The sequence below is a fragment of the Carcharodon carcharias genome, chromosome 7 (genome assembly GCF_017639515.1).
Source record: "Carcharodon carcharias isolate sCarCar2 chromosome 7, sCarCar2.pri, whole genome shotgun sequence".
NCBI lineage: Eukaryota > Metazoa > Chordata > Chondrichthyes > Lamniformes > Lamnidae > Carcharodon > Carcharodon carcharias.
The window spans coordinates 170,833,882-170,859,426 of record NC_054473.1 but is presented as its reverse complement, the minus strand read 5'-3'; the positions used below and the strand labels follow the sequence as shown (position 1 = coordinate 170,859,426).

At 44.4% G+C, this 25,545-nt stretch overlaps 1 protein-coding gene across 4 annotated transcripts in view; it reads right to left on the bottom strand.

The window, feature by feature from the left end:
- LOC121279790 (putative phosphoenolpyruvate synthase) overlaps positions 1-25,545 on the bottom strand; it is a 181,143-nt gene that overhangs the window by 57,535 nt on the left and 98,063 nt on the right. For all 4 annotated transcript variants that reach the window (XR_005943498.1, XR_005943497.1, XM_041191144.1 and 1 more), the window contains exons 15-21: positions 23,154-23,289; positions 21,998-22,074; positions 14,124-14,241; positions 13,287-13,387; positions 11,625-11,696; positions 3,615-3,721; positions 2,513-2,585 (exon numbers count right to left, since the gene is read on the bottom strand). Coding sequence is in view for 2 of the 4 variants with exons in the window: in XM_041191144.1 (XP_041047078.1) it covers positions 2,513-2,585; positions 3,615-3,721; positions 11,625-11,696; positions 13,287-13,387; positions 14,124-14,241; positions 21,998-22,074; positions 23,154-23,289 (684 nt within the window). In the remaining 2 variants the exon portion in view is untranslated. The remainder of the gene's footprint in view (positions 1-2,512; positions 2,586-3,614; positions 3,722-11,624; positions 11,697-13,286; positions 13,388-14,123; positions 14,242-21,997; positions 22,075-23,153; positions 23,290-25,545) is intronic.

The window sequence follows — 25,545 nt, the reverse complement described above, 5'->3', positions numbered from 1 at the left end:
AAGATGAGGTGTTGTTCCTCCAGTTTGCGTTGGGCTTCACTGGAACAATGCAGCAGGCCAAGGACAGACATGTGGGCAAGAGAGCAGGGTGGAGTGTTGAAATGGCAAGCGACAGGGAGGTTTGGGTCATTCTTGTGGACAGACCGCAGGTGTTCTGCAAAGCGGTTGCCCAGTTTACGTTTGGTCTCTCCAATGTAGAGGAGACCGCATTGGGAGCAACGAATGCAGTAGACTGGGGGAAATGCAAGTGAAATGTTGCTTCACTTGAAAGGAGTGTTTGGGCCCTTGGACGGTGAGGAGAGAGGAAGTGAAGGGGCAGGTGTTACATCTTTTGCGTGGGCATGGGGTGGTGCCATAGGTGGGGGTTGGGGAGTAGGGGGTGATGGAGGAGTCGACCAGGGTGTCCCGGAGGGAACGATCCCTACGGAATGCCGACAGTGGGGGTGAAGGGAAGATATGTTTGGTAGTGGCATCATGCTGGAGTTGGCGGAAAAGGCAGAGGATGATCCTTTGAAGGTGGGGTGATAAGTGAGGACAAGGGGGACCCTATCATGTTTCTGGGAGGGAGGAGAAGGCGTGAGGGCGGATGCGCGGGAGATGGGCCGGACACGGTTGAGGGCCCTGTCAACGACCGTGGGTGGAAAATGATGCCACTACCAAACACATCTTCCCATCACCCCCACTGTCGGCATTCCGTAGGGATCATTCCCTCCGGGACACCCTGGTCCACTCCTCCATCACCCCCTACTCCCCAACCCCCACCTATGGCACCACCCCATGCTCACGCAAAAGATGTAACACCTGCCCCTTCACTTCCTCTCTCCTCACCGTCCAAGTGCCCAAACACTCCTTTCAAGTGAAGCAACATTTCACTTGCATTTCCCCCAACTTAGTCTACTGCATTCGTTGCTCCCAATGCGGTCTCCTCTACATTGGAGAGACCAAACGTAAACTGGGTGACCGCTTTGCAGAACACCTGCGGTCTGTCCACAAGAATGATCCAAACCTCCCTGTCGCTTGCCATTTCAACACTCCACCCTGCTCTCTTGCCCACATGTCTGTCCTTGGCCTGCTGCATTGTTCCAGTGAAGCCCAACGCAAACTGGAGGAACAACACCTCATCTTCCGACTAGGCACTTTACAGCCTTCTGGACTGAATATTGAATTCAACAACTTTAGGTCTTGACCTCCCTCCTTCATCCCCACCCCCCCTTCTGTTTCTTCCCCCTTACTTTTGTTTTTTTCCAATAAATTATATAGATTTTTCTTTTTCCCTATTTCCATTATTTTTAAATATTTTTAAATTGGTTATGCTCCCCCCACCCCCACTAGAGCTATAACTTGAGTGCCCTACCATCCATTCTTAATTAGCACATTCGTTTAGATAATGTCACCAACTTCGACACCTATGTGTTCTTTTGTTCTGCCGTCTGTGACATCTTTTGATGATCTGCTTCTATCGCTGCTTTTGCCTACAACCACACCACCCCCCTCCACTTCTCTCCCCCCACCCAACCTCCCCCCACCCTGCCGCCCGCACCACCACCTTAAACCAGCTTATATTTCAACCCTCCCTGGGATTCACCTAGTTCTGTCGAAGGGTCATGAGGACTCGAAACGTCAACTCTTTTCTTCTCCGCCGATGCTGCCAGACCTGCTGAGTTTTTCCAGGTAATTCTGTTTTTATTTTTTATTAGCACGTAGCTCATCAGTTTGCGGCTTGTTCAACAGTGGCCAATGAAGCCAGTCAATTTTATTAAAAGTAACTGAACAACAGCGGTTCACCAGCTTACTCAAAAAAGCTCAAGTTCTTTCTGGAAACCCAGATGGTTTGATGGTTTGATCCCAAAGTGTTAAGATTTTTGCTCTGATTTCCCTCAAACTTAAAAATATCTGCATCACTATCCTCCTTTAAGTCAGCCATTCACCACTACTTGCAAGAAAGAATGGAAAAGTAATAAGTTATTCCAAAATTCTAGGTTTGGGATTCTGTGCTTAATCAGAAAACAACTTTGTTGTCCATTGTTTCTGCACAGATTCATCTTTTGTGGTCCTGCACATGGGAGAAGATGATCTGGTTAATTGTGTTAGAGAGAGAAGTCACATGAGAAATACTAAGAGGGCTACTGCTGGAGAAGGCACAAAGAAAAACAAAGATATTTTCTGAACCACAGAGCCCTCTAAGACAGAAGAGGGTCATCCAGAGGCATACCCCTGCCAATTAAGAAATTCAACAACTCTGAAGACTGGAATGAGATCAAAACTAATCTCCAAAGTTATGACTTCAGAAGATTCTAGAGGGGATTCTTAAAATGCTACAATGTGGGCTGATTTCAGGGCACTGACTGTCATATTAAATAAAGGCCCACCCACTCCTCATGATAATGCTGTTTATAAAGGTGATGGTTTAGTTCCAGAGAGAGTACAAATACCTTCCAGAGCACAGTGGTGGGAGTGTAATAATATAACAATGAAATCCCTCACCAAATGCAACCATCTCACTCTAACTCACCTGTAATGCATATTCAACGGCTCTCACAAAGGTGCTTGATGTTAAAGGTGTAACAGCTCCAGGCATCATTTCACTGCAACATCCAATATAGAACTCAATATGTTGCTTTCAAAGCAACAGTCTACAATGGCTTCACTAGAGCTATTGAGTTTGACAATAGAAGAGATGTTTTCCTGTATAAGACAGCATAATAACATGGAACAACTGGAGACAGCTTAAACATAGGGAACATATCTCACAGGTATGAGCACAGGGGCTGCAGCTCACGCACAGAAAGACTTCCAGATTTGTACAAGCCACCATATAAAAACAGAAAATTATGGAAATTCTCAGCATGTCAAGCAGGGTCTGTGGTGAGTGAAGCAGAGTTAGCAATTCAGGTTGGTCAGTTCTGCGTTTCTGTCAGGTTTCTTGCCACTTTGCACTTATCACACATTTCATGAGGCAGTCCACATTGTTAATGGGAAGTTCCCCCCTGAAACAGGGGAACATACTTACATTTTAATGTCAATGGCACAGAAGTGATGTCAAGATTCCTTCCCAGACCATTGTCCTAGCGTTGACACCCAAGAAGAGAAGGCCGGGTGAGGCCGGATATGTGTTAGCACTTGCCCTTCAGATCAGAAGGTGTGGAAGGGGATTGTTAGCAGCCTCTTCATATCTCCAAAAGGGTACATTTCCAGTTTTTATGGGGCAGCAGGAAGGACTATCAGGGCTAGAAGCCATCTGACTGCAGTTTTTGACTCCAAGCAGAGGCCTAGAACCTGACAGACCTCAGGGCTTGCATCAGTGCACTCCTTCCCTCCTACAATCTGGAGAAATAAATTCAGTCTAGTTCAGGTATGTTCAAGTTTAATGGGCCTCTGTGTACCAGTGCCATTGCTTGTATACATTTCAGCAAAGAAAACCTGTAACGTGGCTTGAAAGACAATTCAAGGAAAGGCCGAATAGTTTAAAAATTTGTGTACTTCATGGTATCTACTGTGCAAATCCTGGAATAATTATCTTTCCTCTAGGACTTATTCAGTAAAGTAATTCACAATTGGACTGCATAAACATATTGACAGCTTCACTAGAGGAAAACAGGAAATAATTTATATACCCAAGGTTTGAGGTTGTCAGCCATTCGTAGTCTGTGGACAAGGCAGAGTCAAACTCGTGCATCAGCTCAAACTCGGACTCATTGTAAAATGTTGTTATTGGTCTGGCCTGAAAGATTAAAGATCATAACTACAAATACATTGCTTAAAAGAATTGGCTATTTGAACTAAATTTTCCTGTCATATCAGCCTATGTATAATGTAACTCTACTCAAACTGTAGTGGATGAACAGACTATATATTTTATAAAAAAAACAAAAAAAACTGCGGATGCTGGAAATCCAAAACAAAAACAGAATTACCTGGAAAAACTCAGCAGGTCTGGCAGCATCGGCGGAGTAGAAAAGAGTTGACGTTTCGAGTCCTCATGACCCTTCGACCGAACTCGAGTTCGGTCGAAGGGTCATGAGGACTCGAAACGTCAACTCTTTGCTTCTCCGCTGATGCTGCCAGACCTGCTGAGTTTTTCCAGGTAATTCTGTTTTTGTTATACATTTTATAACCCATAGGTTATAGGAGAGTCGGAGGGTTGGGTGAGGTTCAGAAGGTCAGGGGGCTCAGACAGGAGTCAAGGATCAGGGTATTTGGAGGGTCGGGGATAGTTGGAGGGTCAGGAGGGGGAAATAGGGGAGGCAGTGGGGAGCAAGATTGGTGGGGGGTGGGGTGTGGTGGTTAGTTGTATAGTTATCCAGGAGTTAGATATGTTTTTTTTTTCCTGTCTAACAGTCCCTGGTAACTATCCAGGTAAGTAAGTCAGAACTCTCTGATGTCTCCAACTCTAACTCAAAGGTAGAGACCTTCTTGGAGCTTTCAGCCCATTGGAATTTGAAACTTCCCAGGCAACATTGGCAGAGTCTTTGCACTGGGACTTCTGACAGGTATTTCCAGGACATGACCATCCCGAGACTGGCAGATGTGGGCCCTTGTGTTTCAGAGATGTTGATAAATTGTACAAGTTTCACTCATGCAGTATATTGAATATGATAGTGTAGTGGTTCTGTCAATGGACTAGTAATCCAATGAGCATGGGTGGAATTTTTCTGCAGACATCGGGAATCCAACATCAGGACCACCTGCAAGTCCCAAGCTTATTTTCCTTGGTTATATGCCGCCAGTACAAATTTACAGGAGTCAGCTTACCAATTGACCGCCTCCATGTTCACCATCCAATTACGGACGATGGGCAGAACAGGGACACAGGAGGGCCAATGGGAGGGCCTGAAGGGATGGCCGCCTGGCAGCCTCTCTGAGAGAGGTGAGTACTTTTGAGGGAGAGGGAGACCTAGAGGGTTCCTTAAAATGGAGGTGCACACTAAAAGATCCAGAGGGAGAACAAGAATAAAGAAACAAGGCTCTAAGCAATGAGGGTCCTCAAGGAGGAGCGGGGTGGGGGAATGCAATTTTGGGAAACATGCACCATTCAGAAAATGGCCCTTAATTGAAGGCTTAATTATTTTAATTGCCTGACCTCCTCCATCGAGTGGGTTGCCAATTTTAGTGGCAGCCCAACGCCACCGCACCCACCCCCCCTCCCCCCACTAGCCCAGGGCCACAGTGGCAACACCCAGATTTCAAGAATAAACAATGAGTAATATAAAATCTCTTATATCGTAATTTATTATTGTTCTGCAACATGATGCAATCTTTCCATTATTTGTTCTATGGCTAGAGAAACCATGTAAATATGTTCCCCTTAAACACTTGCAGAACCAAGCCACATAATACCACAAAGCCAGTATTTGGCAACCAGAGTGGAAATCCCCATGAAGTTTACACACTGTTTAAAAAATTGGAGTTCTAGGATAGTTTTGCACTCACTTGTTGAAGCTCACATATTGTTTACAACAAAGTTAGAAATGTTAAAACTAGAAATCCTACACTGGAGACAAGCTGTCAGGAAGGGTGTGGAAAAAGCAGAGGTAAAAAAAGATAACCAGATGGTGGAAGAGAGAACAGAAGGAAATAACATCAGTCAACGTTGGACTAATGCTAACAGCTGTACCAGCTGCTGAAGGGATTGCCATACACTAATCTGCCTCTACAGCCCCAACAATGTTCAACACAGAAGTAGGATACACCCTAGATGCACTATCTCCTGAAACAGATGGATGCCTTAAAGTAAAAAATAGAAGTAAAAACCCAGTATATAAAACAACGGTGCATTGCTGAATAACACAACAAAATTGCTTGGCCAAATAACAATTGCATTTTTGAGAACTAAGTTGTGTAACATGATGACTGTGCTGTTTGCAGCAGTATGGCACACTCAACCCCCAGCAGCTACTCTGGCCTACACATAGGTAAACCCATTGTTTTAAAATGTACAAGTTTTGTCATCTGTATTCTGGTATATTAATACGCAGATTTGTTGTGTTGGACTGGTATCTAGGTTAGAACGTGACATCTTCCCTACAAAGTTGAGACCACATCTTGTTGCTAAAACCACTGCGACAATGTCAAAAATAACTTTCTTTCCCCCAAATCCTGTGCAGTAGCACAGCAACAAAAGCAAGCTGTATTTTAATAGCACTTTTAATATAATCCAACCTCCAAAGGAGATTCATAGATACATCATAAAGCAAAATGTGACACCAAGCCATGTAAGGAGGTATTAGGGAAGATGACCAAAAGCTTGGTCAAAGAGGTTGATGTTACTGAGGAAAGCCAGGTAGAGAGGCAGAGAAGTTTTGGGAGGGAGAACCTGGGCTGAGGCAACTGAAAGCATAGCCAACAAAGGGTGATTAAAATTGGGGATGCTCAAGAGGCCAGGATTAGATAAACGTAGATTTCTCAGAAGGCTGTGGGGCTGAAGGAGATTATACAGATAAGGAGTGGGTAGGCCATTTGGAAGGTCTTGAAAACAAGGATGAGAATTTGAAAATTGAGATGTTGCTTAGCCAGGAGTCACTATAGATCAGTGTAGATCTACAGTGAGCACAGGGTAATGGGTGAAAAGGACTTGATGCGAGTTAGGACACAGGCAGCAGAGTTTTGGATGACCTCAGGTTTATGGAGGGTAGAATGTGGGAGGCTAGCCAGGAGTGCATTGGAACACTCAGATCTAGGGTAACAAAGACAGGAATGAAGGTTTCAGCAGCAAATAAGCGGAAGCAAAGTTGGAGTTGGATGATGTTATCGATGTGGGAATTGTGGATTGAAGGCAGGTTGGGTTGGGAAACTGATTTCTGAAACTTCAAACCTACCCATGCCCTCCTTCACCCCCAGCCCTGGCCCAAAGCCACCAGTTTCGATTAGTTAAAATTCAACCCATTGCATCCTCACATCCACGAATCTGAACTTGCAGCAAAATTCACTGGATAGTGATCATGGGGAGAATCTTCTCCCTGTTGGGCATGCCGGTTGGGAGCGAGCACGGAGCCGATCACCACCCCGAGATCGGCTGCGTGCCACCATTTTATGTGGGCGGGCCAATTAAGGTTCGGCCAGCGTAAAAGAGCGCAGAAATCTCCCTGAGGCACGGAGCTGCCTCAGGGAGATTAAGTACATGTTGAAAAGTTGGGGGAAAAAAAGAGAAAATAAAATTATTCAGACATGTACCTCCCTGTGACAGTGTCATATGAGCTGGAGCATGTTTATGAATTTTAATAAAAAATTTTTACTTAATTAATAAAACCTTCATGAAACCTCTTGCTGCCCGTGGATGATGTTTCATGAAAAATGCAAAGGCCGCCTGGGCTCTTTGCCTGCCCGCCAACCTTAAGGTTGGACGGGCAGCCCTGTTAAATAGCTTAATTAGTTTATTAATGGCCTTAACAGGCCTCTGACAGTTCGGCGGGTGCACAGCCGACTCCGGTGCGTGCCCGCCGAACGGAAGATCGGAATGACGCGCGGTGGCATTGGAATGCACGCCCGACATCACAAGTGTGTCGGTGAGCAGGGCCCGTCCCCGTTCACCAACCAGAAGATTCTACCCCATGAGTGGGAGTCCAGGCTGGATATCCATTCCGTTCTGTAACCCATTGGGCACTGCTGCTAATTGAACTGCCATTCCTGTTGTTTTGGCCATAATCAATTCCAACAGCCCTGACCGGGAATCAAACCAGCTCTGTTTGTCACATATTGTGTAAATCCTACAGCACCACTATTGCCCTGTGAAATTTGAAATGGGGACAATTGGGAACACGCGGAATTTCTGAAACCCCTACACTTAATTCTGTCCATGGTAACCAGTGTTGAACGCCTAACATAAAATAGTTTCACCTTGGCAAGGATCAGATAAGGCAATATTTGGTATTAACTTCCTGCCAAACAGGATAGCCAGACTTAAGGTTAGTTGGTCTACAGCTTCTCCTTATACTCTTGGCGTCTGGTGTCACACTTGCTCAAGAATATAATCTCCTAATCTGTTCTATTTCTATACCAACATTGAGTTACTCAGAAGTAGCTCAATGACGGTGAGTCAAAGGTCAATACACAAATTAAAAGCTCATGGGGCAGAATTTTCCCCTTGGCATGCGGGGGACAGGCCCCGCACCTCCACACGTAAAATGACCTGCGGTGATGCCGGGCGAGCATCCCAACGTCACCACGCGCAATTGTGATATTTTGCTGGGCGGGCGCGCAATGATGTCTGATGCGTGCCCGCCATTAATTAACAAGCCACTTAAGGCCCTTGAGGCGCTAATTGAAGGCGATTTTTCACCACCTGTGCAATCTTTGGGTCGGTGCACAGGAGTAGGACACATTTGTATTAACCTCATTCATGGGCGGGATAAGAGGGCTCACTGGGGTCATGACTGTGCACAGTCAAGTATTTATTTATGAAAGTTTTGAAACTTGCCTGTGTGATCTGCAGTACTTCAAAACGCACACCAGCTGCTTGGTCTGGACTCACAACCTTCACGTCAGCTCTCTGCAGTGAGGAATCTTTTCTGGGCCTGCAGGTTTCAGGAAGCCTTCCCTTAGCCTGGGAATGGGAGCTGATCTGTCCACTGGAGGCAGCTCCTCCGAGGAGGAAGGGAGAGATAGAAGGAGGAGGAGGCCAGCAGCGCACATTCAGCCTCCAGGGGAGCCACCTTTGGGAGGACAGGCACAGGCACAAGGGGCGCAGGACCAAGAGGTAGTCCAAGGCAGAAGGAGCAGCAGAAGATACCACTATCCAGCTGCCACCGTATACAGGCTACAAAGCAGCTACCTCAATATGTCTGAGGTGCAGTGCCGAAGGAGGCTCCGTCTCTCAAGGGAGACAGTCAACTATATCTGTCAGACGATTGGGCCTGAGATCTCCGCTAACTGTGCGGGTGGACACACAATGCCAGTGGCCCTAAAGGTCACAGCTGCCCTCAACTTCTGTGCCACTGGCTCCTTTTAGTGGTCGGTGGGAGATCTTTGCGGTGTCTCCCAATCAGCTGTCCACACTTGGGTCAAGCAGGTTACAGATGCTCTGTTCAGGCGTGCATTGACCTTCATCCACTACCGTTGGGACCAAGCAAGCCAGACACAGCGAGCCAGAGGCTTTGCGGCCATTGCTGGCTTCCCCCGCGTCCAGGGTGCAATAGACTGCACACATGTGGCCATCAAGGCGCCAGCAGGTGAGCCCAGTGCCTTCATCAACAGGAAGGGCTCCCACTCCATGAACGTGCAGATAGTGTGTGATCACAGGATGCAGATTCTACAAATCTGTGCAAGGTACCCAGGCAGCTCCCACAACACCTACATCCTCAGACACTCCCAGGTGCCGGGGCTCTTCAGTGCTCCAGCCCGGCTGGATGGATGGCTGCTGGGTGACAAGGGCTATCCCCTCAGAAGGTGGCTCATGGCGCCTCTCTGCCATCCAATAACAGAAGCTGGGCAGCGGTACAATAGGAGCTGCAGCACCACAAGGGCTGTGGTGGAGAGAACCATTGGTCTTCTCAAGATGCGCTTCTGATGCTTGCACCGCTCAGGGGGCGCACTCCAGTACCCACCTGAGTGTCTCGGTGATAATGGTTGCATGCTGCACTCTGCACAATCTTGTGCTGGAAAGGGGGGGACGCAGTGGACAATGAAGATGTCGACGCAGTGGCTGTGGCTGCACACGTGTCCAGCAGCGAGTCCGGTGATGAGCATGCACAGGGAAATGCTGAGTGGGTAAATGCTGACCCGGACATACTCCAGGGAGGCAGGGACACCCGGGAGGCTTTAATCCAATGAACCTTCAGCTGGCACACCACAGGTGGACCACCAGGACAAGCCTTGGCTGCAGGCTCAACACTCAACACCTAAGTGCAAAATCTGCCAGGTTAGGAACAGTCACTAAGGGCCTTGTTAATACAGCTGAATGTCCAACAAAGTATTCATTACAATTTTGGAAACCATACACATGCAGAAGAAAAGAGGCACCCTCAGCCATGGTGACATCTCAGGTGGCGCTCAGGTCTGCGCCTGCCCGAGCCCACTCCCACTCTGCTGCCTCCCCCCCACCCCCCCCAAACAGAAAATTCAGCCCATGGTGTTGGGTGAACATATTAGCATAGTTAGAGGATTGGTTAGCTAGGAAACAGAGGGTAGGCATAAATGGATTATTTTCAGTTTGGCAAGATGTAATGACTGGAATGCTACAGGGATCAGTGCTGGGGCCTCAACTAGTTACAATCTATATCAATGATTTGGGTGACGGGACCGAAAGTATGGTTGCTAAATTTGCTGATGACACTAAGGACTCTGGATTTTCAGTGAGTGGGTTGACTTGAGAATCTTTTAAAAAAGGCCAGCAGGTCCCGGTTCCGGGATTCCCAATCCCATTCCCAGGCTGTCTTATTTTCAGGAGTGCCTTTACAGGCTGCTTCCTTTCAGAAGCCCGAATCTGGGACTCCCAGCCTAGCTGGTTCCATTGGAGAGAAAGGCATCTCCTACTCCTTCATAATTTTCATGGAGTCAGTTTTGATAAAGTCATGTTTCACAGCCCCTTAGTGAAGTCGTGAATCCTGGTGTGCGTGAGGGGACCTTTTAAAAGGTAAGTTCAAAAGATACTTCTCATTCCCCCAATGCCAAGTTACACCCCCACCCGCCCCCCATGGCCTCTCATGCCCCCATGCCAACCTCTGTCCTTCCATCCACCTCAATGTCTCCAATGCCAAGCTCTGGCACTTCATGACGATTGACCCACTGTACACTTTCTGGTATCGATGAACACCACAGTGAAAGTGGGATGTGTTTTAAAAAAAACTTTGAAAAAATGTAAATAAGTTTCCCCTGTGCTTGAAAAAAAATTCTGGACAAACTAATAAGAGTATCAATTATCCAAGCCCGTTGAAGTATCAAAAAGTTTCAAAAAACACTTGAAACCACTTGACCTATGTCAACAAACATTATGGGCAGCATTTTCTGGTCGGCGAGTGGGGGCGGGGCCCGGCTCGGCTGCGCGCCCACCGACCTGTCAACGGCCTATTAAGGCCATTAAAAAAGTAATTAAAATGATTAATGGACGTGCCCACCCAACCTAAATGTTGGCAGGCAGGCGAAGAGCCCATGCGACCTTCCGAAAAAGCATGAAACCTCAGCTACGGGAGGGATGAGGTTTCATGAGGAATTTAAAACGTTTGGAAAATTTTTAAGTAAAAGTAATGGAAATGTCCCAGCTCATGTGCCAGCGTCATATGAGGGGATATGTCAGGAAAATCTTTCCGTACCTTTAATAAATTTTTAAAAGTTCAAACAATCTCCGAGGCAGCACTTTGCCTCATGGAGATCTGTGCGCACTTCTACGCGCATGCGCGAAAGAGGGCACAGGCCTGCTTAGGGAATCCCTCCCCCACTGCCCACACAGGGAGTTGCAGACTTGTATTGTTTCAATTATGTGACAGAAAAAGAAGCCGCTCAGTGTCAAGTTGCAAAACACGTGCAGGGGACCAATGGAAAATCATAGGCTTCTAGTCAAATGCCTGATCTGTGCCCCTTGTGCATGAGGCTCTGCACAGAGCACAAAAGATTGAACCCTGTCAGTTTGAACAAGAGATGGAGCGCTTTCTGCAATTGTTCACTCTACAATAATTATTTTACAATAATTTTACCTGTAGTAAATAAATCTTTGTGTCCTTTACTGCCCACTCAATATCTCTTGCATTTCCATAAGCATTTTCCACCTGGTGTAAAGAAACATAGAAAATATTGATGAATTTATGCATTATTCCCCACACTAATCACTTTGTTGCCTCTACGCTTGCTTGACTCAACTTCAACACATTCTTGGCGAGTCTCCACCTTGCACCCTCTGTAAAACTTGAGCACATCCAAAACTCTGCTGCCCTTATCCTAATTTGGACCACATCTATATCCTATTATCTCTGTGCTCACTGACCTTCAGTAGCTCCTCGTCCAGCAACAGCTCAATTTTAAAATTCTCATTCCTGTTTTGGAATTACTCTATGGCCTTGCCCCTCCCTAGCTCTATCATTTCCTCCAGCCCTTCGAGATTTCTGGGCTCCTTCCATTCTTGACCAGTTTACATTGCTCTACTGTTGGTGACCAGACCATAAGTTCTGGAATTTCCCCTTTAAACCTACCTCCTCTTTTTATCTTTATCTCTTTTAGGCAACAGTTTTAAACCTCTTTTACAAAGCTCTTGGGTATCTGTTTTAATATCTGATGTGATTCAGTGTAAATTTTTGCTCTTTTTTGGCTGGGCCAACATTTATTGACCATACCTCACTGCCCTTGAGGACTGAGTGGCTTGCTAGGCCATTTCAGAGGGCATCTAAGAGTCAACTACATTGCTGTCACCACTAAGGGACAGCAGATTTCCTTCGCTAAAGGACAGTAGTGAACCAAGTGGGTTTTTTAGACAATCGACAATGGTTTCATGGTCATCATTAGACTTTTAATTCCAGATTTTTTACTGAATTCGAATTTCACTACCTGCCATGGTAGAATTTAAACTCGGATCCCCAGAGCACCCTGGGTATCTGGAGTACTAGTCCAGTGATAATACTATTATGCTACCACCTCCCCGCAGATAATTGCTCTCATGAAGAGCCTGGGGACATTTTACGAGGTAAAATAACGTCAACAGCTGATGATGAAACTTTGACATCTGCTTACTTTCATGTCAATTATTGCTAAATTCCTTCCCAAACACAAACAATATAAATGAACAGAATCTTCTGTTCAGAGTGCGGGGACAGGCCCCACATGCTGACACGTAAAATGACGCGTGGCAATGTCGGGCGTGTGTCCCGAGGTTTCATGAAGGTTTCATTAATTAAGTATAAATTATGAAAATTCATAAACATTTTCCCAGCTCATGTGACGCTGTCACATGAGGGGACATGTCTCAATAACTTTATTATTTTTATTTTTTCCAAGTTTAAAACTTAACTTAGGTTAACTGGAGCTGCCTCAGGGAGATTTCTGCGCTCTTTCGCGTGCCTGCGTGAAAGAGCACAGGCCCTGACTCTCCCTCCTCACCCCCGCCCGCACAGGTAGCGGAGCGCTACCGGCCGTGTATCACGCTTGGCGGGCCTTAATAGGCCCGTACACGCAAAATGGCGGCACAAAGTCAACCGTGGGCAGCAAGGGGCTCCGTGCCCACTCCTGACTAGCCTACCCGACGGAAAGAAAACTCTCCCCAGAGAGAAAGAGAGAGAGTATTTTTACTGGTTATTTGTTATCGCTTATTGATAAGTCAAATTCGAAAACTAACAAGTTCTAAATGTTATGAATGAAATAATGAAAACCTGAAATGCCACATGTCCTAATCTCAGAATGATGTCCTCAGTGATGCAACATTTTGCAGCTTCTGAAGTTAAAGTATCTTCAAATATAATTTCACCTTCATCTGCAATTTTAAAAACACATTCTGTTAAATTTTGTTCTTAAAATTTAATTGACACTAATTTTAGCCTCAACCACTAAAGTAAGAGAGTCATCATTAGAGATTTTCCCATTCAAACCCCATTCAGAATCATGGACCCAAATTTATTGGGACAGGACAATTACCCTAGTGAATTTGAGGGCGACAGCTTCTGTGTGACTACAGGGGAGTTCGGGTGATCATGGCGGGAAGCTAGGGTGATTGCAAGAGGCGAGGGAGTCTGGCCTGATACTGGGTTATTGCGGGTGTGTAGTCACTGGGGGAAGATCATTTTGGTGAAGAAGGGGACCTTCACAATGTAAGTTGTTGGGCCTGGAGAAAACACTCCTGCTCCTCCTGGCCCACAAGCAGCACTTACTTTATGGATCCGATCTTTCCTACTTGCTTTTACCTGTCGGAATTCCAAGGTTCTGGAAACCCTAACGGCAGCAGTGAAACATACAAACCTTGTTAAAAGGCACACAGACTCCTTAAAAAGCTTCAATGTCTGATCTGCTTCGTGCGAGTAGATTGGCCACAAGGTCCCCATTCTGCTTCCATTAAAACAGAAATGGCCAGGGTCGAGACTCATTGGGTTCAGGTTTGAAAGTTTTAACATTTAAAACATTTCACCCAACCCAAGACAGTCTGTTTTTGAGGGTTAACATTTCCTCCCAAGTTTCTGAAATTCAATAAGAGCCAGCCTATTTCCACTACCCACCATTTTGTAGGCAATACTGCTTCTTTGCTCCAACTTCCTTCTTGATAATCTGACATTTCCCTTTCAGGCTGCAAGAGAGGGTGATGGTGTCAGGCTCTGAATGACCACTCACCACAGACTGAAACAAAATAAGGAGAATAAAGTGAAAATCTCCCCGTGAAGGTCTTTCTTGCAATCCACAAAGGTTTTTAGTTCAACAGATGTGACATTGCCTTTCTTAAAGAGCCAGTCTATCACTTTAAGACAGTAAACATTTATAATCTTCCCCTGCATAATCTCGTGCTGTGTCTTGGACCCTACCTTAGAAGCTGGTCAGACAAACATGGCCACTACCACAATCACCTCAAATAACCTCAGTTATTTTCCAGTGCAATGCAATAAACGTTACCTATACAGTTTAAACATTAAACTGAATAGATAGGAGATTTAACTTCCCTCTCAATAATTCAAGACAATTCATTTTTATTATTCTTAATACTTTATTTTTGTAATAGGTTCCTGCAAAGATGGTAGCTAAATTGGAGTACCTGTTTTTTTTTTCTTTATTCTTTCATGGGATGTGGGCATCACTGGCAAGACCAGCATTTGTTGCCCATCCCTAATTGCCCTTGAGCTGAGTGGTTTGCTAGGCCATTTGGTAGGGCAGTTCAGAGTCAGTCACATTACTATTGGTGTGGAATCACACTTAGGTTGACCAGACCAGGTAACTGGATGACTAGTCTAGTAACAATACCGCTACACCACCCTAACACATTAGTGCATCAATAAATTACTTTCTTAACTGTAAGCAGTGCTTTCCAGTCATTTTACCAAAGCACTCAATAGCAATCTTATAACCTCATTCCCCTTTTTGCGCAACTCACGTAAAACAGAAGTAGGTCATTCAGCTCCTCAAAGCTGTTCCATCATTCTAGTGCACCATAGCTGATCTGCACCTGAACTCCAATTATTCACCATGATAGCTGTACCTAATGCAAATCTATCAATTTCAGTCTTGAAAATTTCCAATGACCCATCATCCACAGCCTTTTGGGGGGAGAATTCCAGATTTCCATCATCCTTTGTGTGAAAAAATGCTTCTTGATCCCCCCATTTCTATCTTCACGTTTACTTTTATAATTGACTCCAAATGATTGCTTCCATCTTCCAAGGGAGCTGTGCCAGTTCTTCACCTTGTCTTCTTTTTCCTCTTTTACCAAGAACTTCCCTCACTGGCTTCCTTAATGAACTACTGAATTGTTTGTTAGTCCCAATGTTTTCCATTCCTTTACTGCTCTGCTCTGATTCACTTATAGTTATTGTTTCATTTCACTATGTTATGGATTCATCAGTATTCCACTATTCATTTCAATGCCCCATCAACCTTTGGTCTACCTTGCTCCTCTCCTCAGAAATCTATTTTAACTTCGTTCCTTTTCCTGATGTTATCCCATTTATCCTATCCCACTTTTATTTTCAATCATCTGGAGTTCTCAATTAGCAACATCCTTCTGACTATGTGCTTTGTATGTATTTTCAGTTATAACCTCCTAAGGTGCACAAAGCCTGTTTTAATGCCTATGCCCTTCAAGTTTCCCTGTGATTCATCCTGTTCTACTCTCACTCCTTCCTGATGGTTTTCTGCTCCCTTGCAGTATAACAATCATGATGCTGAATTATACCTATTTAATATTTTAATAACTCCTTGACTGATAAATGCCATTGACAAAGCTTTTCAATTCTCACATATTTGCGAGATAGTTTTGAGGGTGGGGAGTTTCAAACTAGGGTATTTAAGAACCCACATTAAGAATTCTCTCATAGCTATGAGGACTTGATTTAGAACCAGGCAGGATAAACAAGTTACAAATCAACTGACATCTGTTACTGTGGATATTTGAGTCAGACAAGTGGCAACACTATAGACATGCCATTATTTCTAGGTTCTGATAAAGGGTCTATACCTAAAACATTAACTCTCTCTCTCGACAGATGCTGCTTGACCCGCTGATCATGTTTCTAGCATTATTTTTTGTTTTTACTTCAGATTTCCAGAATATGATTATCTTGATTTTGCATTTGTGAGTGTATGTTTCAGAGAATGTGTGTGTGTATATGTATGTTTGTTTCAGAGTATGTGTGTTTGCGTTTGTACATGTCTGTGTTTGACCATCTATCCTCCTTCAACACCTCTTCATGGTTTCTAGCTGGCTGATGTTTCCATTCTTGTCTATCTAATCACAGGCAGAGAATTACTTCCAAAGCTTCTCTTCCTGCTCCCACACCATAATCTCTGGTGTGCCTCAGGCATCAATTATTGGTGCACTTTTATTTCTCATCTACATGCTGCCACTCAAGTGATATCTTCCGAAAAGATAGGGCCAGATTTTCGCGGAATGGCAGGGAGGACCTTGGTGTGGAAGTCCTGTTCCTATTTCTGACAGATCCAATTGTTGCTAGTAGGGGAAAGGGAGCGTGGTGTGATTCACACAGGAGGGAAACCTGAACTCAGTAGGGTCATTTGAACTGTAGTGCTGAATTCAAACAGACCCAATTTCGGCTGTTGCAAGTGCCTTAACCCATGGTATGGGAGTCACAAATTGATGGGAGTACACACAAATGTCTTTGAAGGGTGGATAAGGCCTGTTGAGCATCAAGATTTGAAGTTTTTTTAATAAAATGCCCTGCTCTTTAAACATTAAAAAGCTGCCTCTGAGAATTAATAAAAACCTTCAGCTGGACTGCTCTGATTGATAGGTTAGAAAAAAAAAAACATCTAGTTGTGAAGCTTTGTTAAGAGCTCATTGCTGGCATTTCCCCAAAGCTATTACTATGGCCTTCTGAATGTTTAGCTGAGGTTCAAAATCTGTAATTATCTCAGCAAGTGGTTCTGAATTCACAGTTTGATTGATAGATTAAGAAAGCCATTAAATGATTAGTTGATTTGAAGTGGGGTCTGAATAGAAGTTTGTTTTTATAAGAGATTAACTATGAGAGGAGGTTTAAAAGCTCTGAATGGATTTCATGAATGGGAGTTTTTCACTATCAAGTGTGTGCAAATGAGACCTGTTGTATATGTGTGTGTATGTATGTTTGTTTCAGAGTACGTGTGTTTGCGTTTGTACATGTCTGTGTTTGACCATCTATCCTCCTTCAACACCTCTTCATGGTTTCTAGCTGGCTGATGTTTCCATTCTTATCTATCTAATCACAGGCAGAGAATTACTTCCAAAGCTTCTCTTCCTGCTCCCACACCATAATCTCTGATGTGCCACAGGCATCAATTATTGGTGCACTTTTATTTCTCATCTACATGCTGCCACTCAAGTGACATCATCCAAAAAGATAGATTGTTGAAAGTTTTTTTTCATCTTCACATCACCCTTGAAATCAGCCCCTGGTGGATACTGGATGAATGGCTATGAAGATGGCATGGGGGTTATGAGGGGCATGAGTTGGCATGGAGGATATGAGGAGCCATGGTGTTGGATGGCAGGCATGAGGTGGCATAGACTGTGTGAGGGACCATGGGGAGTGGGCATGTAGCATGTTGGCATGGAGGTGACATGGAGGGTACAAGCAGTCATTTGGAGTGGGTAGAGTTCATGAGTTGGCATGAAGTGGCATGAGGGCTATCAAGGACCATGGGGGGTGTGGAGCATGAGGGTTAGAGGGCTTAATTGTTTCTAAAACAACTGGGGTGAGGTCCCAGAGAACTGAGGCAAGCCACCCAACCAGCCCGCCTCGGCAATCATCCACCCTGTGGTAGCCTGTACTATACTTCCAGGGTCAGTGGGCCCAACTCTATCCCGCTCCCATGCCCCTGGATGAAAATTGTGTCTCGGAGCACTTTATTACTGAGGTGGGTCTGGAAAATCAGGACATTTTCCAATTGGAGCTACCCACCTCAGTGTCAGTATTAGTTTCCAAATATATGCTGATGATATCCTGCACTATCCCACCACTACCTCTCTTGACCCCTCCACTGTATCTAAATTTTCAGATTGCATGTCTGACATCTAGTACTGGCTGAGCAGCGATATCGTTGAATAAAACATTGGGAAGACATACTTCTGATTCTGGCCTCTTGAGCATCCTTGATTTTAATTGCTTCACCACTGATGACTGTGCCTTCAGCTGCCTGGGCCCAAAGCTTTGGAACTTCCTCCCTAAACCTCTCTGCCTCTCTTTTCTCCTAGGATGCTTGTTAAAGCATACCTCATTGACAAATGCCTTATGTGGGTCAGCATCAAATTTTGCTTCATAATGTTCCTGTGAAACACCTTGGGCTGTTTTATTACATTAAAGGCATTTCAAAATTTAAGTTGTTGTTGCTTTGAGAAGGTGCCCTACAATAGAGTAATGAATAAAGTCAGAAATTGTGGAGTCGGGGGCAAGTGGCAGAATGGATTGTTAGATAGAAAGCAGAGAGTGGGAGTAAAAGGTGAAGTAAAGAGTGAACTGGGAGCGAAGGGTAAAGTAACTCAGAGTGGCGGAAGTGATGTTCCACAAGGATATGTACTGGGATCACTGCTGTTCACAACGTAGATGAATGATTTGGACTCTGGAATCAAAAACACAACTTCCAAATTTGCAGGTGGCACCAAGTTGGAGGAGATCATTTATGCTGAGGAGGACTGCAACAAATTACAGGAGAACATGAATAAACTTGCAGAATAGGCAAGTAATTAGCAAATAAAGTTCAACACAGATAAATGTGAGGTAGTACATGTTGATACGATGAATGGGAATTGGAAGGTGCAAGTCTAGGTGGAGTGGAGGAACTAAGGGGTATTGGAGTAGAAAATCACTAAAGTTGCACCAGAGGTTAGTAAGGCCATTAAAACAAAAATCAAACCAAGCTCTAGGCTTTATTTCTAGAGGGATAAATTTGAAAATTAGGGAAGTAATGCTGAACCTGTCTCAAATCTTAATTAGACCACATTTAAAGTACTGCCTGCAGTTCTGATTTGCATATTATAAAAAGAGTATGGAGGCACTGGAGAAGGTGAAGCAAATATTTACAAGAATGATACCAGAACTGAGTGGGTATACATATCAGGGAAGGATTGACAGGCCGGGTCTCTTTTCTCTTGAAAAAAGGTTGAGGGGTGACCTAACAGAGGCCTTTAAAATGGTAGGTTTTGATAGAGTGGATGCAAAGGGAATATTTCCTCTTGTGGAAAAGAGTATAACTAGGGGCCATCAATATAAAGATAGTTACCAAGAAGTCCAAAGGGGATTCAGAAAAAAACTCCTTTACCCAAAGCGTGTGAGAATGTGGAACTCGCTACCACAGCAAGTGGTCTGAAGCATTTATGTGTCAGCTAGACAAGCATTTAAGGGAGAAGGGAATAGATGGTTATGACGGTAGATTTGGATGAAGATGGGAGGAGGCTCAGGTAGAGCATAAACACCAGCAAGGACTGGTTGGGCCAAATGGCCTATTTCTGTGCTGTATATACTATGTAATTCTGCGTAAATTTTTGGAGCTAATAAACAGAAACATTCAAAGAAACAAAATTAATGTCCTGATGATTTTTCTTTTGTATTGTCTGCAGCAGTATCCAGGAGATTAATCTGGGCGACTTCAGGACAATTTAGATGGATTGGCAATCCTTGCTGGAATGAGTTGGGATCAGAGTCAAATAGAGCTTCCAAAATGAGAATTTGATTAGAGTGAGCATTTGGAGCAGAGGGGGAAGGAACAACTTGAGTATTGAAGGAGACAGGAATATAAATTCAATTTAAATTTATAGTAAGCTTAAAAGGGCAGGAAGGGAATATACAAACAGATAACATTGATGTGTGCTTCCTGGAGTGTGAGAGCTTTGAATTGCGGCATTAATTTGGACAAACAAATCTGTGGAAAATGTCTCTAACAGGGAATACCTGAGTTCAAGGCCTGAAAGCTTGAGATGGGGATAATCTGACACATTAAGCAGGGATTTCTAGATCCAGAGTTCAGCGAGCAGATTTCCAATTTGGAAAAGACAGTGGTTAAAGGATGAAATGGTAACTGTCGAAGAGGTCAGAAGAACGTGAAGGCACAGACTAGAGTAGGAATGAACAGAATAAATTATCTTCTCCAAGTTGAAGCATTGGCTTTGTAGGAAAGGAAAGCAGCTGACATTTAATTCCCTTCACTGCAATAAAACTAAATCTCAAGTCTATGTAAAATAGGCAGCAGATATATGGTCAGTTTTACGCCACTGCCCGACACAAATTTCTAGCCCTAGGGCTTTTTCCAAGTTCATTAAATGGATTACAATTGTACAATTAAGCTTTTTGTTTAATTCACCCTGGGGATGTGAGCATTGCTGGCAAGGCCAGCATTTAGTGCACATGCTTAATTGCCCTCGAGTAGGTGGTGGTGAACAACATACAACTGAATGGCTTGCTAGGGCATTTCGAACGGTGACTGAGAGTCAATCACATCGGTGTGGGTCTAGAAATACATGTAGGCCAGACTGGGTAAAGACAACAGATTACCTTCCCTGAAGGGCAGGCCAGATGGGTTTTTACAACAAACAAGTCATTTGGTGATCATTTTTAAGGAAAGTAGCTTTTACTCCAGATTTGAAGATTAATTGAATTTTAATTCCTCCAGCGGATATGGTGGGATTTGAGCTCATGCCTCCAGAGCATTAGTCCTGACCCCTGGATTATCCTCCAGTAACATTACTACTGTGCTACTTTCCCCAGGTACTAAAAATGTGGCCTAGCTGATGGTTTAGCAATTCAGGTGGAATGTAGCAATAACAGGAAAAGCGTAAAGAGGGCTGTGTACATTCTTTCCCCAGTCTAGACTGAAGTTCATACATGATTTGTTGCTTTCCAGATGCAAGACTGAAGAGCGTTTCAGAATTACTGGAAACAAGTGACAGGAGGGAGCAGCCAGAGGTCATGGTTCATTTTTTGAGTCAATGATCCAAGAGAAAAGAAAAGGAAAACTTCTGCAGACGGAGTTTTGGAGAACAGGGAGCAGTTTTAGCAGTTGGACTCCAAGGTTGGTTAAATCCAGCTTGCTCCCCCAGCCACGTGGTTGAATCGGGAAGGATTACAGTGCTCAACAAGTGATCAAAGAAGTGACATCAGGAAGACAGTTTCTATTTTATGGGATATTGCATCTCATTCTGGGAACAATGGGAGCCATGCAAGGCTACACCTGAATGGAAAGGGACTAAAAAAACTTGGCAGTTTGGAAAAGGAGAGTGAACTAAACTAGGAAGGAAGTGCAAGGGGGGTGGGGTTGCAGGGAATTGCAGTAAAAACAGGAGGTCAAAATGAGATAACTATACAAATTTTTGGGGAAAAAAAAGATAGCATGCAGAAGAATAAAAATAGTATAGGAGGGCAATCAGGAGTTGTAATCAGGAAAGACTGGGGTGTTGGGAGGGGGTTGGGGATACAGACACAGGGATGGCTATGTGAAAATATCCCACTCCTGTTCGCTGAATTGCAGGCAGAACGCTGACTTTATACTCCCTGCGGATTCGGATGTTAATTATTGACAATAGCGATTCAATCACCGAGGCAGCTCCGTGCCTTAATTGGCCCGCCTGCGTAAAATGACGGCAAGGAGCCAATCGCGGGCGGTGATCAGCTCCGCCACTGGCCCCGCCCACTAACCCCAAGCCCATTGATCGCCTGAAAAATTCAGGCCATATGTGTAAATGATGGTGTCTGGGCAGGTGTGTAAGATTATACACGATTAGTGCATGTATGTTTGTGCAAAACTGCCTGGGGATGAGTGTGTATGTGTGTACTTATATATAGTTGTGCCTAAGCATGTTTGTGGAAAACTAGCTAATGATGATGAAACACAACTGAGACAGGACAGCATATAATGATAGTCACATTCACATTTCAGGAGCGAAGTTATAGAATCTCACCTTTCCCAGTCCATAGTTTGCATTGATAATCATTCTGCCCGAGTGTCCTGTGACAGGATCACATGTAAACAACACACCTGTAACATTGTTAATGGATACAATATTAGACCCAAATCTTGCTCGTGTTTTCCTCCGTTATGCTTCACATAGATTCTTCCCTCTCCAATTTTAAAGCTCTATAACTCTGCATTCCAAGAGGAATAAAACACGAGACAAATTCAAATTTAATATCCCCTGCAGGTAAAGCAAACTTGTTAATTTCTACAGTTAATACATGGAATACTCAATGGGGCAAGGTTTTCACTGGTAGCTTTGTTTGCATCATTGAAAAACAGTGCGAGAGTTTCCAGTTTGCTATTCCTAGTGAAATTGCATTTTATTTCAAAAGTACTTCTGCGGCTGTAAAGTAGTTTGGAAATGCATTGAGGTCATAAAAGGCGCTGAATAAAAGCAAGGGCAGGATTACCACCTCATCAGGCGGCTGGGACCGGGAGTGGTCGCTAAGCTGACTGCGACTGGGCCCCGACATCGAGTACGCGCTGGCTGGCCGGCCAATTAACGCTTAGCGTCACCAGGGTGCCCCCAGAAGGAGGGCGAGCGCAAAAGTTTGCACAGAGCTGCCTCAGGGAGCTGAAGATTTTTTAAGAGCGCACACAAAGATTTTGCAAATGTTAAAAATATGTCCCCTCATGTCACATGAGCAGGGACGCGTTACAAATGCTATTTCAAAATTTTTATTTTTAATTCCTGTTGGAAACCTCATCACGCCCACGGATGAGGTTTCATAAAAATCCCAAAAGGCCGCCTGGACAATTCGTCACCCACCCCCCCCAACCGTAAGGTTGGTCGCGCAGCAAAAAGTTGCATTCCATTGTGACTTTCATGGCCTTAATAGGCTTGTTAAGTGTTGGCGGGCGTGCGCAAGAGTCGGCGGGTGCGCAATGAAGTTGGGACGCTCGCCCAACGTCATCGTGCGTCATTTTACGCTCAAGCGGGTCAGGCCCGCGCCCACCCACTCATCGAAAAATCCCGACGCAAGTTTTTTTTTACTCTTACTAGCATTTGCTGAAGGTGAAATACAATATAAAACAACTTAGTTCTTGTGGAAAGGAAATGTGAAACTTATTTTATTTTGAATTGAATTGGCAAACTTTACCTGCTGCCTGGGCTGATACCATTTGCTGGATCACCACACCCACGCTTGATGGCACCGGTTGCCCCCTTTGGCTGCGATATTGCACTGCTTGGAATGAGTAGAGAGAGGCCCAGCAGTCCCGCACAGCATTACACACCTGGGGAAATAGAAATTCATTGCATAATTCACAAAAAGTTAGAACAAGTATACATGGTTCATTGTTTTGAAATATAAGGCACAAAGCTAGGCCCTGGTTTCCAATTGAAAAAATCGAAATAAAAGAGTCACGGTCTCATACTCTGGATCACAACTAAAATAGGAAAGAGCAGGTGAGAAGAAGTGTTTTAAAACCCTTTAGAAGTATTTTACACTTGCTGAAACTGTCTGAGCTTTAAAACCAATGGATTACTTTGAAGTGATGTCATGAAATACTGGAAGACACTGTGCCCAATTTAACAAGGTTCTATAAACTTAATCTGGCAAAGTCTCACAAACAGCAAATGAGATGATTAAATAAACCATTTTTGGTGACTATGGTTGAGGATGGAAGATTGGCCAGGACACTGGGAAATCCTTCCAATTTTCTTCAAATAGTGCCCCGCAATCTCCAGCATTCGCATGATCAGACAGACAAAACCCCAGTTTAATGTCCCAACTGAATAACTGCACTTATGTCAATGCAGCACTTCAATACCCAACTAGAGCGCCTGCCTAGATTAGGTCAAGTCTGTAGTGGGACTTGAACCCAGCAGCTTCAGAGCTAGCTCATGAGGGATCAACATTCATATGGCCCAGAAATGCATACCATGCTCAATCTAGTTGAAATTGCTGCAAAACTGTTTCATTTGTAATCAAGATTGAAGTCAACTGGTTTGCAGCTTGGGCACGCATTCAGCGTGCAACTTTGAATAAAGCCAACCAATTTCTCAGGGTAATACTACCCACGATATAGAGCCCGGTTAACTGGCTGCGTCTTAGATGGTATATCCTTATCACATTAGGAAGATCAGCAGTCAAACCAAATGAGTTATAATTTTTGCTAACCATAATGGCTGAGAAAAATCAGCCATACCAACCGTCATACCCACTACCATTTTATTCCAAAAGGCACCTGATTTCAAATCAATCTAAATTATTTTTCCTCAAATCTGAAAAGATGACAGTTCAGTTTTGGTTCCTAGTCCATATTTAACACTTGACATGGAGCCGGCCTTGCAGCATTTGCTTACCTCTGGGAGAGAAAATTAATATGGGCATGGTAAAACTGTACATTTTGAATTATTATATTGCTAAAAACACAGAACAAGTGACAACAATATATTTTAATAACACTAATTTAAGGTAGAGAAATTATTTTCTCGTGCGTGGAAAGAGTGACATCATAAGACAGTGCGAGAGCGTGGCAGAGAGATCAGAACCAGCGCAAGTGCGGGGAAGCTTCAAAAATTGACGTCAGCACAAAGGTGAGAGCTGATTGGTGAGTAGTGGGTAAGTGTTCTGTTCCAGTTTTTTTCTCCAGTTTAAAATAGATTAAGCGAAGGAAAGGTAAGGGTTCTAGTTTTTATTTAAAGTACATAGATAATGTAACTTTTTTTTTTTACTGTATTTCACTTAAAGTAAGGGCTTTTCTTTCAACTAGAGGCATGGCAGGGGAGCTCAGTCCCGTGTTATGCACCACCTGCAACATGTGGGAAGTCCTAGAAGCTCCTTGCAGTCTGACCGACCAGCCACCAGCTGCATCTACCTGAGCTCCAGGCTTTGGAGCTTGAGCGGCAGCTGGAGGCACTGAGGGGCATCTGCAAGGCTGAGAGTTTTGTGGATAGCACATTTTGAGACGTGATCACCCCACAGCTTACGGAAGTGCAGACAGAGAGGAAATGGGCGACCATCAGTCAGAAGAAAGGTGTCAAGCAGGTAGTCAGGAAATCTCCAGGGTGCATCTTGCTCAAGAACCGTTTTTCTGTGTTGGAAAACGGTGAGAGTGACGGTTCCTCTGGGGAGTGCAGCCACGCTCATGGTACTGTGAGTGGCTCAGCTGCACAAGGGAGGAGGATAAAGAGGGGCAGAGCAATAATGGTAGGAGACTCGATAACAAGGGGAACAGACAGGCGTTTCTGTGGCCGTAGACATGACCCAGGATGGTATGTTGCCTTTCTGGTGCCAGGGTCAAGGGTGTCACTGAACGGCTGCAGGGCATTCCAAAGGAGGAGGGCAAACAGACAGAGATTGTGGTACATATTGGTACCAACGACATAGGTAGAAAGAGGGATGAGATCCTGCAAGCAGAATTTAGGGAGCTAGGAAACAGATTAAAAAACAGGACCACAAAGGTGGTAATCTCTGGATTACTTCCGGTGCCACGTGCTAGTGAGTGTAGAAATAGAAGGTTAGGCCAGATGAATGCATGGCTGGA